Below are 12,023 nucleotides of genomic sequence, written 5' to 3'. Positions count from 1 at the left end.
TTCCAGCTCATTTTGGAGGCTCCGGCACGCTCCGGGCGCCCGCTTTCGCCCAGCACAGCATAGTAGCGCCTCCTTCTTTGCTTTTCCCCCCACTGATCCCCTTCCAACACCCTCCAGGCGAAAAACAAAAACCATAAAAAAAACCCAAAACATCCCTGTTTGGAGCTTTCCCCATTCCTCCTGCCCAGGCTCAGCCCTCGGCAAACATCTCTGCCCTCCGGGGCACGACTGAGCGCAAAATAAAGCAAATACCACCCAGGATCAGGCAAGTCCACGCCAGGCGCTGGCACGGGAGTGGGATGAGTCACCTCCTGCCGGCTCTGCCTTCACCCGGCGCCTTCCCAGACCCAAAAACATCCACTGCCAGCTCCCAGCCCGGCACAGGGAGCCTCCACGGTGGCGTTCCCCTGCCCTTAAAAGCCTTTCTACGCTGGGGCTGTCCCCTCGGTGGGGGCAGAGGTACCACCCACACAGTAACCCCCGGAAAACCGAAATATTTCCCTTTCGGATGGTTAAACCACCTCTAACAGCATCCTACCTCTCCACATGATGGCCTGTGCTCCGCTCTCTGCTTTCACCCTCCCCCTGCTCTCCCCGTTTAATTCCTCTTTGCCTTACACCCACGTCGCTCCTCTCTTTTCCTAGGAATGCAGGAATTTCACCCCATTTTAAACCCACCCAGATCCAGGCCGAGACACCCCACCGGCACCATCGCCGACTCCTGCCAGCCCGGAGAGCCAAGAGTTCAAGCAACGATTTTCTCGGCTCCACCGCCCTCTGCGGGTTTGCGCCACCATTTCCAGCCAGATCCTGGGGAAAAACAACGGCCAGTTTCCCAGCTCCGCAGGAAACCGAGGGCCTTGCACCGAGGCGTGCGAGCAGAAGGCGTTTCGATTCGATCGGGGTAAGAAAACACAGTAAAAACGGCAAGAGGGAAATTTTACTGTCTGATTTATGCAACACTGGCATCCCCTGCACGCCGCTGGCTCAGCCCTGCTCATCCCGGCAGCAAAAACACTCTGTATTTCCAAGAGCTTGCCGCCGATGGGATGAAACCAGGGGGCTGCAGCCCAAATCCAGCCCCTGATAACGAGCCAGGGCTAAATAGCAAATGAGGACCAAGCACATTGGGTGTTTTATGGCCACCAGCCCTCCCAGGAGCTCAAAGGGAGCCTGCGGTCCAGGTCCTGCCTTAAGTTTTGTTTTGGGCAAGCCTGAGGAAGCCACGGAGCATCCGTCGGGGAGCGAAACGCTGGCTGCGTTACCGAGCTGGCAGCACCCAGCCGGCATCACGGAGCTATAAATAAGGCCATTTGGAGAGTAACCTGTGTGGAGCCGAGCGCAGCCCGGCCAGCCAAAAAACTCAGCCGGGAGGAAGGAAAAGCATTTGGGAAAGACCTCCCTGCTGGGGAGATGCGTGAGGCCGAGCCATAGAAATGGAAAGCAACCACCCACCCACAGCGAGAGTGAGGTTTTTGGGCACAAAACCCTGGCTTTAGCCTCTGAGAGAGGGGGCAGATGCCAAGCGCAGGCTGGGAAAAGCCACCTCAGCTCAGTTTTGTCAGCACAGGATGGTCTCCTCGGCGCAGACAGGGAGAAAGATATGGATGGAGGACACAAGACTCTCCCTGCTGTCAGAAAAAACAAGTGGTGAGTGACTCCAGACCCAGTAAAAAGTATTTATTTCAATTACAATAAGACCCACGTGTAGGGTGAAAAAATAGTTACAAAAAAAATCCCGCCCCATCCCTTCTTTTACATATAAATATTAAAAATCCCTCTACATCTTTGCTTTCTGTCTAGAGCAAGAAGGTGCCCCGCGAGACAACATGCAGCACCTGAGCTACTGTCAGTGGTTTCCTCTCAAAACCGCAAAAGGAGTATTAAAAAAACCCTTTAAGAAAGCCCCTCGCCCCCATCCCGGCCAGATCTTACACCCGTGCCAAAAAGGCCGCGCAGGGATGGAGGTTTGGGGCCCTGCGGCAATTTTGGGGCTTGCAGTTTCCCGGGCACAGAGTCCGGGCTCGGCGGCAAGCGAAGCAGCGGCAGGAACCGCCTGCACTTGTCTGGGGAAGCTTTTGGGCTGGGAAAAAACATCTGACCTCTCTTCAGAGGCGACAGGAGGGAAAACCGGGTGCTCCATCCACCCCGTCACCACCTTGGTGACATCTTTGGCACGTCAACTTTTCCCTTTGCGCTCCGGAATGAAAGCTAATCCCAGGAGCTGCAGCCTTTCTGCGACCCGCAACAGCCTCCAGCCTTGTCCCCGGGCCCGTTGTCCCCAGTTTCCCCATCAGCATCCTTTGAGGACGGTCCCTCTCGGAGAAAACCAGGATCCGGAGCCGGATACTTGCATCCGCAGCCAAGGCAGCCCCATCCGGCTTCCCTGGCTAAGGGACCGTCACCAGAGGGTGCTGCACCTACAGCTGCACAGAGTTAAAAAAAAAAAAAAAAAAAAAAGAATTAATAAATATATGATTCTTTTACTAAAAAAAGGCTTTTAAATGCATTTTCCCTGAAATTTTCCAGTGTATTCCACAATGTATGAACAAAAATATATATATTTCCCTCCCCGCCCCCCAAAAAATATATCTTAAAATATTTTCCATCCTCATGTGCGTATCTTTGGAGAGAGGAAGGTACGTCGGGTGTATTTAGACACGCAGCCAAACCCGCCGGCGTCGTGGCGTTCCCTTTATCGCCTCCAAAAAAGAGGCATTTTGCCGGGGCTGGGGGGGGGGGTCAGGCCGGAGCGCTGCGTGTGTAAATACAGGGTAGTGCTCAGACACACGCGCCTCGACACGCGGCCCGGTCACAGTGGGGAAAAGAAAAGACCCCCAAAATCGAAGTCATTTCACAAAGGAGCGAGAGGATGAGGAGTTTTCACAGTGGATCGAACCTCGGACGAGACCGGGGACGCGGGGCGCCGCTCCGGCTGAGAGCTGGGCAGTTCGTTACACGGAGGAGAAAAAAAAAAAAAAATTAAAAAAAAAAAAGTGGTTTGAGCCTCTCGAAAGGACGGGGGGAAATTCAGCCCAATCACCAGACTTCGCATTTCTTGGGGGGATTCATGGGGGAGCCGAGGGGGCAGCCGAAATGCTCCGCGAACTCCCGGGAGTTGGAGACTGTGCCGATGACGCGGAAACGCGAGGGGCTGTGGGGGTCGGTGATGAGCCCCTCGTGCGAGCTCTCCGGCGTGCGAACCGAACACCACACCTGCAAAGGGAGGGCGAGAAGCACGAGTGCCGGCATCTGCAACCCTAGGGCCCTGCTCGGTGCCAGATCAGACTGAGAGCTGGGAGGGTTCAGCCTGGAGAAGAGAAGGCTCCGGGGAGACCTTGGAGCCCCTTCCAGTCCCTAAAGGGGATCCAGGAAAGCTGGGGAGGGACCCTGGATCAGGGAGAGGAGCCATAGGAGGAGGGGGAAGGGTTTGACACTGAAAGAGGGGAGATGGAGATGAGATGTGGGGAAGAACTTCTTTGCTGTGAGGGTGGTGAGAGCCTGGCCCAGGTTGCCCAGAGAAGCTGTGGCTGCCCCATCCCTGGAGGGGTTCAAGGCCAGGTTGGAGGGGGCTTTGTGGGACCTGGTGTGGTGGGAGGTGTCCCTGTCCAGGGCATGGGGTGGCACTGGATGGTCTTTAAGGTCCTTTCCAACCCAAACCATTCTGTGATTCTATGATTCTAAATCAGACCTCCCTGCCTGCGTGAGGGACACCAACACAGCTCCAACTTTGTCTCGCTGTTTAACCAGCACCACCCCCATCTGGTTCTCCATCCACCACGCAGCATCTCTGGAGAACTCAGTTTTGCCATCACACCCTCCCAACACCATCTGGACATGCCTCCACCCTACAAAAACCTGTGCGTCCACCCTCCCTGCCCACCACCGAATGACCTACCTGGGCGAAGCCAACAAAGAAGAGCTGGTGGTTGGTGAGGCCAAGAGTTGGGAGGGTTTCCTCATCCCCATTCTTTTTCAGCCAGTTTTGATATGCCTGGAGGCCGGGGAGCACAGCGGGCTCAGTGGATAACACTGATCCCACCACACCGTGCCCCCCACCGCATCTACCCAGCCCCATGGCCCTACCCGGTAGGCAGCTTTGAGGCCACCATTGTCAGCGATGTTCTCCCCGAGGGTGTGCTTGCCATTGACGGCCTCGCCGTTGACAGTGTAGTTGCCATACTGCTCCACCATGCACGCTGTCTGCCTCTTGAAGGCCTCCACCGAGGAGTTCTTCCACCAGGGACGCAGGTTGCCATCCTTGTCGTATTCCCGGCCTGCCGAAAACACAGCGGGTCCTCCATCACCCCACCAGCCACCCCTCCAGCAGCCCACCCGCCTGGCCCTGGCCATACCTTGGTCATCGAAGGCATGCGTCAACTCATGGCCCACCACCACGCCGATCCCACCAAAATTCAACGACCTGCAGGAGGGCGATGCTGAGGTTTAGCGAGCAGCCGCCGCTCCCTACAGCCATGAAGTTGAGCCTCGAGTTTTGGGATGAGAGGAAATTTGGGAATCCTCCCCCTTTTCCCTATGATCTTACTTGGGAGACGCACGGGTGTAAAAAGGGGCCTGGAGGATGCCGGCGGGGAAGACGATCTCGTTCTTGGTGGGAGAGTAGTATGCGTTGACCGTTGGAGGCGTCATGCTCCACCTGCAGGGACACGGACACGGCCAATGTGACAAAGCCACCACCCATGTTCGCTCTGACACCATCCGCTTATCACGGTGCAAAGCCATCAGCCCAAATTTAACTCCCCAAACCCAGCATGATTCTGGTGGACACCAAATCCCAGTGCTCCAGATATTGTGATATTCCCCACTGAGCACAACGGGGAAGGGGAGCAGAGGACTTACTGGTCCCGGTTCGGTGGTTTCCGGAGCTGGTCGGCGGTGACCCTGGCTGAGAAGTTGTAGAACTGCATGACGTTCTCAAAGTAGAGGTCAGACACAGCCTCGTACTGCAAAAGAGCAAGGCATGAGCGGCCAGCGGTGATCTCCTGGTCCTGCTCCTCCCCCCACGGTCACATCTGAGCCTCTGGAGCTGGCTGAGTTACGGCCGCTCTTGTTTCTCCTCCTCTCCAACATCTGCAGAGTCTCGTGAGGGCAATGAATCACCGTTACGGAAACCAGCTCCTCCTCTTCCCGGCAGGGATCCCGAAAGCCCCAGCCACCCCAGAAACGGCCCGCAGCTCTCTGGGAAATTCCCAGAGAACGGCCAAGGACACCAGTGAGACCCTCCTGGAGGAAACCTAGGGCTCAAGGCTGCCCTGAGGCCATGGTGATGGGCATATTTCCTGCATATGCTACTGGAGGGGGGAACAGGAGACCCAGGGGACATATCTGACCAACTCACATCATTAAAAACTTTATCCAGCTCCTTGGGGTCCATGATGAACTTGGGGTAGCCGATCATGTTGTAGATGGCATCTGCCTGGGGGGGTGACAAGGACCAGAGCGCTTTTGGTGGCAGGGACGGAAGGACAGGCTTGCCCAGCTCCACCAGCCTCCACCACCACCCCCTCCTCCCCAGCGCTGCCACCAGCTCCTCACCTTCTCTTTGGCCGATTTCCTCGTCTCTTCGTCCATCCACTGCAGGGTCTCCAGGCTTTCCTCGAAGGCTGTTTTAATCTCCGCAATCATTTCCTCTGCCTGGACAAAACAAGATGGTGCAACGTCAGCCCAGAGTTGGCTCCCACCCCAGAGAATTCAAGGACCATTCGCCCCGTTGGGGAGGAAGAGGATGGGATGCTGAGATGACGTGCAGACCGGTGAAAAACCCAGCAAACGGAGATGCACGTCGGACAAAAGGTGGGCAGAGAAACATTGGCTGCCCCAACCGTCCACCGTCACGGTGGATCGCACGCTGCTCATTTGGGGACATACCACCTGCTTGCTGTCCTCGGCGAAGGTGGCCTTGACGAACATGGCCCCCAGGGCAAACCCCAGGTTGTTGTCCGTGTCGCTGATGCAAAATTTCCAGCGCGGGAGACAGGTCTGTGTGGGGAGAGAGGTGGTCTTCAGTGGCCAGTCCCCCACCTTCCCACCCTCCCGCCCCACTGGGAGATGGGGTCCACATCCATCCCCCTGCACCGGAGCTGCCACCCCAAAACCTGCCCCACATCTCTATTTTTCGGATGCAACGTGATGAGGATTTTCCTTAAAAAGTTGTCACCATTTTAATGATGATTTGGGGGCACTGGGGGCTCTCCCTCACCTTCTTTGTCCCGTACATCACTTCCATGAATTTTTCCTCGGCATCCTGGAAGCGCTGGTCAAGGAAGGGGCTGGTTTTCCGCACCAGGTTCCAGATCATGTAGTTGTTGAGGAGACTGCGGCAAGAGGGGGTGAGCAGGCAGCAGGACATATGTGCCCACCCCAGGTACCCCTCCGTGCGGGCTGGGGGCTCTCACCATTTATCAGTGGCCAGGATGAGGTCGGAGACCTGCTCCAGGTACTCCTTGGCGTAGACCACGACGGGCTCCGACTCATTGAGCTCCACGGGGTAGAAGACGGTGGAGAGGAAGGGCATCCAGTCCACGGCCGGCGCCAGCTCCTGCAAAAGCCATCCCGCTGCTACGGAGCCAAAAACCCTCGGAATGGTGTGGCAGCTGCTTCCTGAGCTAGAAGCCGCTGCACCAGCCCCTGTTTGAGGGATTCAGCTGATTTTGCAGAGACTGCTTCCCGTAACAGCAGCATCCTCCAAAGGTCGGAGGGGAGTAAACAATTTCCTCCCGCAAAGGAAAAGAAAGTGGGGCGGGTGTCAAAAATGTTGACACAACCCATTAAGGTCCCTTCGGGGACACAGGGAGGTGACCGGGTTGACGTCTGCAGCCGGACCGCGGCCCTGGGGGTGGTCCGGAGGCTGGGAGGAGCGGGTCAGGGTGGGATTTCCCTAAGGAGGACATGGGCCAAGCTATTGCACAAGAGCTTCCCAGGCGGTGTCAGCCAGCATTGGGCTTCCTCACAGGAGCTGCGCCACCTCTACCCGTCCATCCCACTTCCCGGAGCAGGGATTCTCGCCAACTCCATCCCTACCTTCAGCTCTCCGGCTGTCATTTTATGGTAGATGACCTCCTCGTCCCGGTGTTTCTCCTGCGGGATGGTGATGTTGGCCAACGCCGTCTCGAAATCCAAGATCTGCTGCATCTGCTGCCGCACCGACTCCTCGTCGGTGCCTCCCAGGAACATCCCCAGCTGCACCATGTAGTTCAGGTACCCGGCGAGCACCTATGTGGTGGGACGGGGTGGGGGGGGATCAGCACGGTGGGTGCCACCCACCCATGGGACCTCCCGGCAAGGCCAGATTCCCCCTGACAACCCGACCTTCTCATTCTCCGTCTTGTTCAGGTAGTAATCCCGCGAGGGCAGGCCGAGCCCCGACTGATCCACCTGGATGACGTTGCTGTTGGAGTTTTTGGAGTCGGCGCTGACGTAGACGGAGAAGAAGGGCGAGGTGCGGTAATGCGCTGTCACCTCCCGCAGCGTCGCGTTGAAGTTGTCCCCTGCGCAGGGACCCGTGATGTTCCAGCCACCCAGCTGGGGAGAGACAGACACCAGTTTTTGGGTAAAAAACAACCACCTGGAGTTGCTTAAACATCCCCCCAATACCCATCCCGGGGGGAAACACCTCGCGATGGGGCTAAAAAGCTCAGGAGAGGCAAGACCTGCCTGTAAATCCTACAAATCCCTTCCTCCCTCTGCCCACCTGCCCTGGGGGATGCTCTTCCCCAGGAAGCACCGGGAATGGGGTTTGGAGGGTGCTGGGACTGCCCATAAATGAGCTTTTTTCCTCCCGTTTTGCAGCCCCCTGGGGAAGGCAGCTTTGCTGCAAGGAAGGGGACAAACCTTTTGGATGAGGTCCATGAGCGGGGTGGCGCGCAGCTCCTCGATCTTGCTCTCGTTCATGCAGGCCTGGTAGTAACGCTGCGCCTTGCGCTCCGCCTCGCTCGACACGTTGGCCGTGGTGTTTTCTGCAGGAGGGACCCAGAGGGGCTCGCAGGGGGTCCCCAGGGACAGATATCCATCCCCCATCGGAGGATGGGGATGCCAATGCCCGACGGAGCCCACACCCTTCCACCGGAGAAACATTCGGCCCCATTTTGGGCAAAGCCAGGCTCCAAAAAGGCGCTGGGGATTGTCCCACCGGTTCCCTCTGTGACCCCGAGAGCATCCCAAGGCCCCCAGCCCTTCCTGGCCTCCTGCCTCCATCTCCTCTCCCACCCACAGCAACTGCTCCTGCTCTTTGGAGCAGAAAGATAAAGAAAGGAAAAACAAAGCACATTTTTCCAGCAGCTCTGATGTTCCCAGCATCATCCAGCCCCCTGCGCTGCCCTTGCCCCCGTGCTGGCGCTCCCCAGCTCTGTATTATTTATTCCTGTGAGAAGGAACAATAAATCCATTTTTCTCCTCTGCCTCCAAAACCATCCTTTTATTTCCCCCCCTCCCCCTAAAATTCTGCTTCCCCAGAGGTTTAGGTTGGTTTTTGTTTTTTTTTTTTTGTTTTTTTGTTTTTTTATTTTATTATTATTTTCCTCATGACACAGCTTGCACCTTTGGCTTCCCAGCTGTGTGGTTTTATTAACTAAAGGTCCCTCGGCTCCAAGGAATTCAAGGAAATGCCGAGCGCGACCGCTTGGCTGGAGGCCCGGTCCCTTCTCCCGGTAAAACCAGCGCCAGATTTCTGCGGGAAGAGCCAGGGATGAAGCCGTTCCCGCGCCACCCCCCTTCTTCTGAAAGACAACACTCTTCCCAAACCTTCTCTTTTCAGATAATCGGCCCCGGCGCGGTGGAAAGTGCTGATAAGGAGCCAGTTGTTTGCTCAAAGCTTGAACAAACCGTCCCCGCCGGTTGCTCGGATAAGCCGCCCGGCGTCGGTGTTCGCACGCAGAGGCTGAGCCCGGGATCCTCCCCCCGCTGGAGGAGTTTTGGCCCCCCAAAACCAGCCAGATCAGCAGCCAGTGCCCCAAAAAGGCTGCTCCCAAAGGCTGGAAGTTATAGCAGGAGGAACAAAACCATCTCCTTGGGGTGATACTGGGGTGCTACGGTCTCCGGATGCAGCCTGGGGTGCAAATCCCGAATTTCAGAGCTCCTGGGAACACCGCCACGGGGTTTGTGGAGCCAAGGCCGGGACCCTTCTCCTCCTCGGCACCAAAGAGCTGCATCACCGCGGTCAAAAATCCCACGGGCATCCAGGAGAGTAAACATGGCCAGGATCTGCTTTCCAACGTCCTCGCAGCATGTGCGTCACCGATTGGTTTGACGCTGGGGTTTAAGTCCATCCTTACATCCTCACGGGTGTGTTTTGGGCATCCCCAGGACCTGACGGGACTCCTTGGCCCCAATGGGGGTCCCACCGCTCCCGCCTACTCACCCAGCAGATGCTTCATGATGGCCTGGTTGTGCTCCCAGAGGTTGTTGAAGGTGCCCCAGCGCGAGTGGCCGTCGGGGAGGGGGTTGGCCTTGATCCAGCCCCCGCAGGCATAGCTGAAAAAGTCCTCGCAGGGATTCACCGCCCGGTCCAGCGAGCTGAGGATGGAGCTGGTGACAGAGATGCAGGCTTCCGACAGGCACACGGCGGGCGACCCTGGGGGTGGGAATGACGGGTTCAGCTCCTCCACCGCGGCACGATGAGCTGCACCAGGGAGCATCCTGCCCCGTGAGGAAGGATGTGGGCAAATATCCCATCTGGTGCCCGAGCATCCCGCCCTGTACCTTAACATCTTACTCCAGGGCAAGCGATATGGAACAGTATCCCATCCCATCCCCGAGCATCCTGCCCGATCATCCCATCCCAGGGAGAGGGATGCGGGCAAGCACCTCATCCTGCGCCCAAGCATCCTGTCCAGTGCCTGAGCATCCCACCCTGGGGTGAGGGATCATAGAATCAGAGAATTGCCTGGGTTGAAACGGACCTTTCAGATCATCGAGTCCAACCATCAAGCTAACACTGCCAAACCCATCACCAACCCATGTCCCTCAGCACCACGCCTGCCTGGCTTTTAAATACCTCCAGGGATGGTGACTCCACCACTGCCCTGGGCAGCCTCTTCCAACGCTTCATAACTCTTTCCATGTAAATTTTTTTCCCCAATATCCAATCTAAACCTCCCCTGGTGCAACTTGAGGCCATTTCCTCTTGTCCCTTTGCCTATTCCTTGGGAGACCGACCCCCCCTGGCTACCCCCTCCTTTCAGGGAGTTGCAGAGAGCGAGAAGGTCTCCCCTCAGCCTCCTTTTCTCCAGGCTGAACACCCCCAGCTCGCTCAGCCGCTCCTCACAAGACTTGTGCTCCAGACCCCTCGCCAGCTCCGTTGCCCTTCTCTGGACCCGCTCCAGCCCCTCAGTGTCTTGTTGTGAGGAAAGATGTGGGCAAGGATCCCACCCTGCGCCCAAGCATCCCACCCTGTGCCCAAGCATCCAGCTCTGGGGTAAAGGATGAGATGAGCATCCCTTCCTGGGGCAAGGGATGCAGGCAAAGACCCCACCTTGTGCCTGAGCATCCCACCCTGGGGTGAGGGATTCAGGCAAGCATCCCATCTGGTGCCTGAGCATCCTTCTCCACGGCAAGGGATGCAGGCAAACATGCTGTCTTGTTCCCAAACATCCCATCCCACCCCACCCCTGAACATGCTGTGTGGTACCCAAGAATCCCGCCCTGGGGCAAGGGATGCAGGTGAGCATCCCATCCTGCACCCAAGTGTCCCAGTGAAACACCCCCTCCCCCCCCCCCTCAGCAATCCACCCTGGTCAAGGGGGCAGGATCCCAGCATGGTGCAAGGACTTACGGGCTCTGTACTGGAAGACGAGACCCAGCAGACACGCCGCCAACACAGCTCCCAGTATCCCCACCAGCACCACCAGTTGCTTCTCGGCGCGTGTCCGCTCGGCCCAGCACCCCAGGCTGCTCCTCGAGCCGCGGAAGTTCACCTGCGGGAAAAGCAGCGACGTTTCCCCACTGGCGGAAAAACCCACCGACGCCTCCCCCATTTTTGCTCCCTACGGCCCCCGGCACCAATTTGGCCCCCGGCGAGGGATCCGGCGGGATTGGGGCTGGGAAAGGCGGCAGCTGCCTTCCAGAAAGCAGCCAGGAAGGGCGGCACAATGGCAGGAAAGGGAGCGGGGCGAGCGTTTCGGCAGGCTCACCTGCCGCTCTGTGCCACCCCAACCCCTCCTCGAGCACCGCCGTACCCCCCAAGGTGGTCCCCGTCCCCACCGTGGGCACCGAGACAGGGTGGGGGCCACCACGGCATCGGGAAGTGCCGTAACAGGATACTCCCGCTCAGCCGAAAAACATCCCCAGGAAGCATCCCGATGTGACGGCGAGCGGAGACGGCCCCGCCGGGAAAAGCAAAAAAAAAAAACCACAGCAGAGCCCTGATTTTTGGGGCGGAAAACACCATTTTGGGCAGAGAGCGACGGAGCTGGGAGCGGGGCCAGCACCGAGAGCATCGCTCCGGCCCCAAATCTTCCCCGGCGAGGCGGGACGCTGGCAGCCGTGGGGTATTTTCTCACCGTGGGGTTTTTTCTCACCACCCGTGGCCCTTTTTAAGCCGCTTTCCCGCTGCTCGGGGAGGAATTAACCTAATCCCCTTTTGTGCGGGGACAAAGCTCCCGCCGCCGCGATAATTGCTTGCCCCGGCCACGCCAGGAAGGGGTTTGGCCGGCAAAAAAACGGGTGCTGGGGTGTTGCAAACATCCGAGCCACGATCCGGCCCCCCCACAGGCTCCCCTGTACCTGGCGCTGGGTGCCGGGGGGGGGGGGGAGCAAAGGGCAGCGGGAGCCACAGGGCTCTGCCCATGCCGGACTTTGCCCCACGGAAAGGCCGATCCCAGGCGGAAAACCCTTCTCCAACCTCCTTTGCTGTTTGCCAGGACCCAAAAATCACCTTTTTTTTTTTTTTACCCACCAAAACACACATGAAGCCCTCCTACCTGGAAGCCGTTGGGGTACCCATCGCCTTCGCCGATGGAGTCCAGGGGGTCTTCGTCGTCCAGCGTCGCCCGCTTGTAGGTCGACAT

At 57.9% G+C, this 12,023-nt stretch overlaps 1 protein-coding gene across 1 annotated transcript; it reads right to left on the bottom strand.

Moving 5' to 3' along the window:
- Positions 1–3,039: 3,039 nt before the first annotated feature.
- Positions 3,040–12,023, bottom strand: ECE1 (endothelin converting enzyme 1). Its single transcript, XM_074161689.1, has 17 exons — positions 11,937–12,023; positions 10,790–10,931; positions 9,377–9,589; positions 7,852–7,976; positions 7,330–7,542; positions 7,042–7,233; positions 6,417–6,559; positions 6,221–6,335; positions 5,890–6,000; positions 5,557–5,655; positions 5,360–5,437; positions 4,861–4,964; positions 4,547–4,657; positions 4,356–4,423; positions 4,087–4,277; positions 3,899–3,994; positions 3,040–3,216 (listed from the first exon to the last, which is right to left on the bottom strand). The coding sequence occupies exons 1-17, from the start codon at positions 12,021–12,023 to the stop codon at positions 3,040–3,042; spliced, it is 2,265 nt and encodes a 754-aa protein (XP_074017790.1).

This window comes from Numenius arquata, chromosome 20 (genome assembly GCF_964106895.1).
Source record: "Numenius arquata chromosome 20, bNumArq3.hap1.1, whole genome shotgun sequence".
In the NCBI taxonomy this organism is placed as follows: domain Eukaryota; kingdom Metazoa; phylum Chordata; class Aves; order Charadriiformes; family Scolopacidae; genus Numenius; species Numenius arquata.
Note: the sequence above shows the minus strand (reverse complement) of the source record. Positions and strands in the feature narration are given on the sequence as shown.

What these genes read in the sequence shown, in the direction of transcription:
- ECE1 (XM_074161689.1), bottom strand. Translation starts at nt 12,023, where the DNA reads ATGTCGACCTACAAGCGGGCGACGCTGGACGACGAAGACCCCCTGGAC. An exon ending in ACAAGACGGAGAATGAGAAG is followed by an intron (nt 7,234 to 7,329) that starts GTCGGGTTGTCA and finishes CCCACCACATAG; the next exon opens with GTGCTCGCCGGGTACCTGAA. An exon ending in AAACCACCGAACCGGGACCA is followed by an intron (nt 4,658 to 4,860) that starts GTAAGTCCTCTG and finishes GTGTCCCTGCAG; the next exon opens with GTGGAGCATGACGCCTCCAA.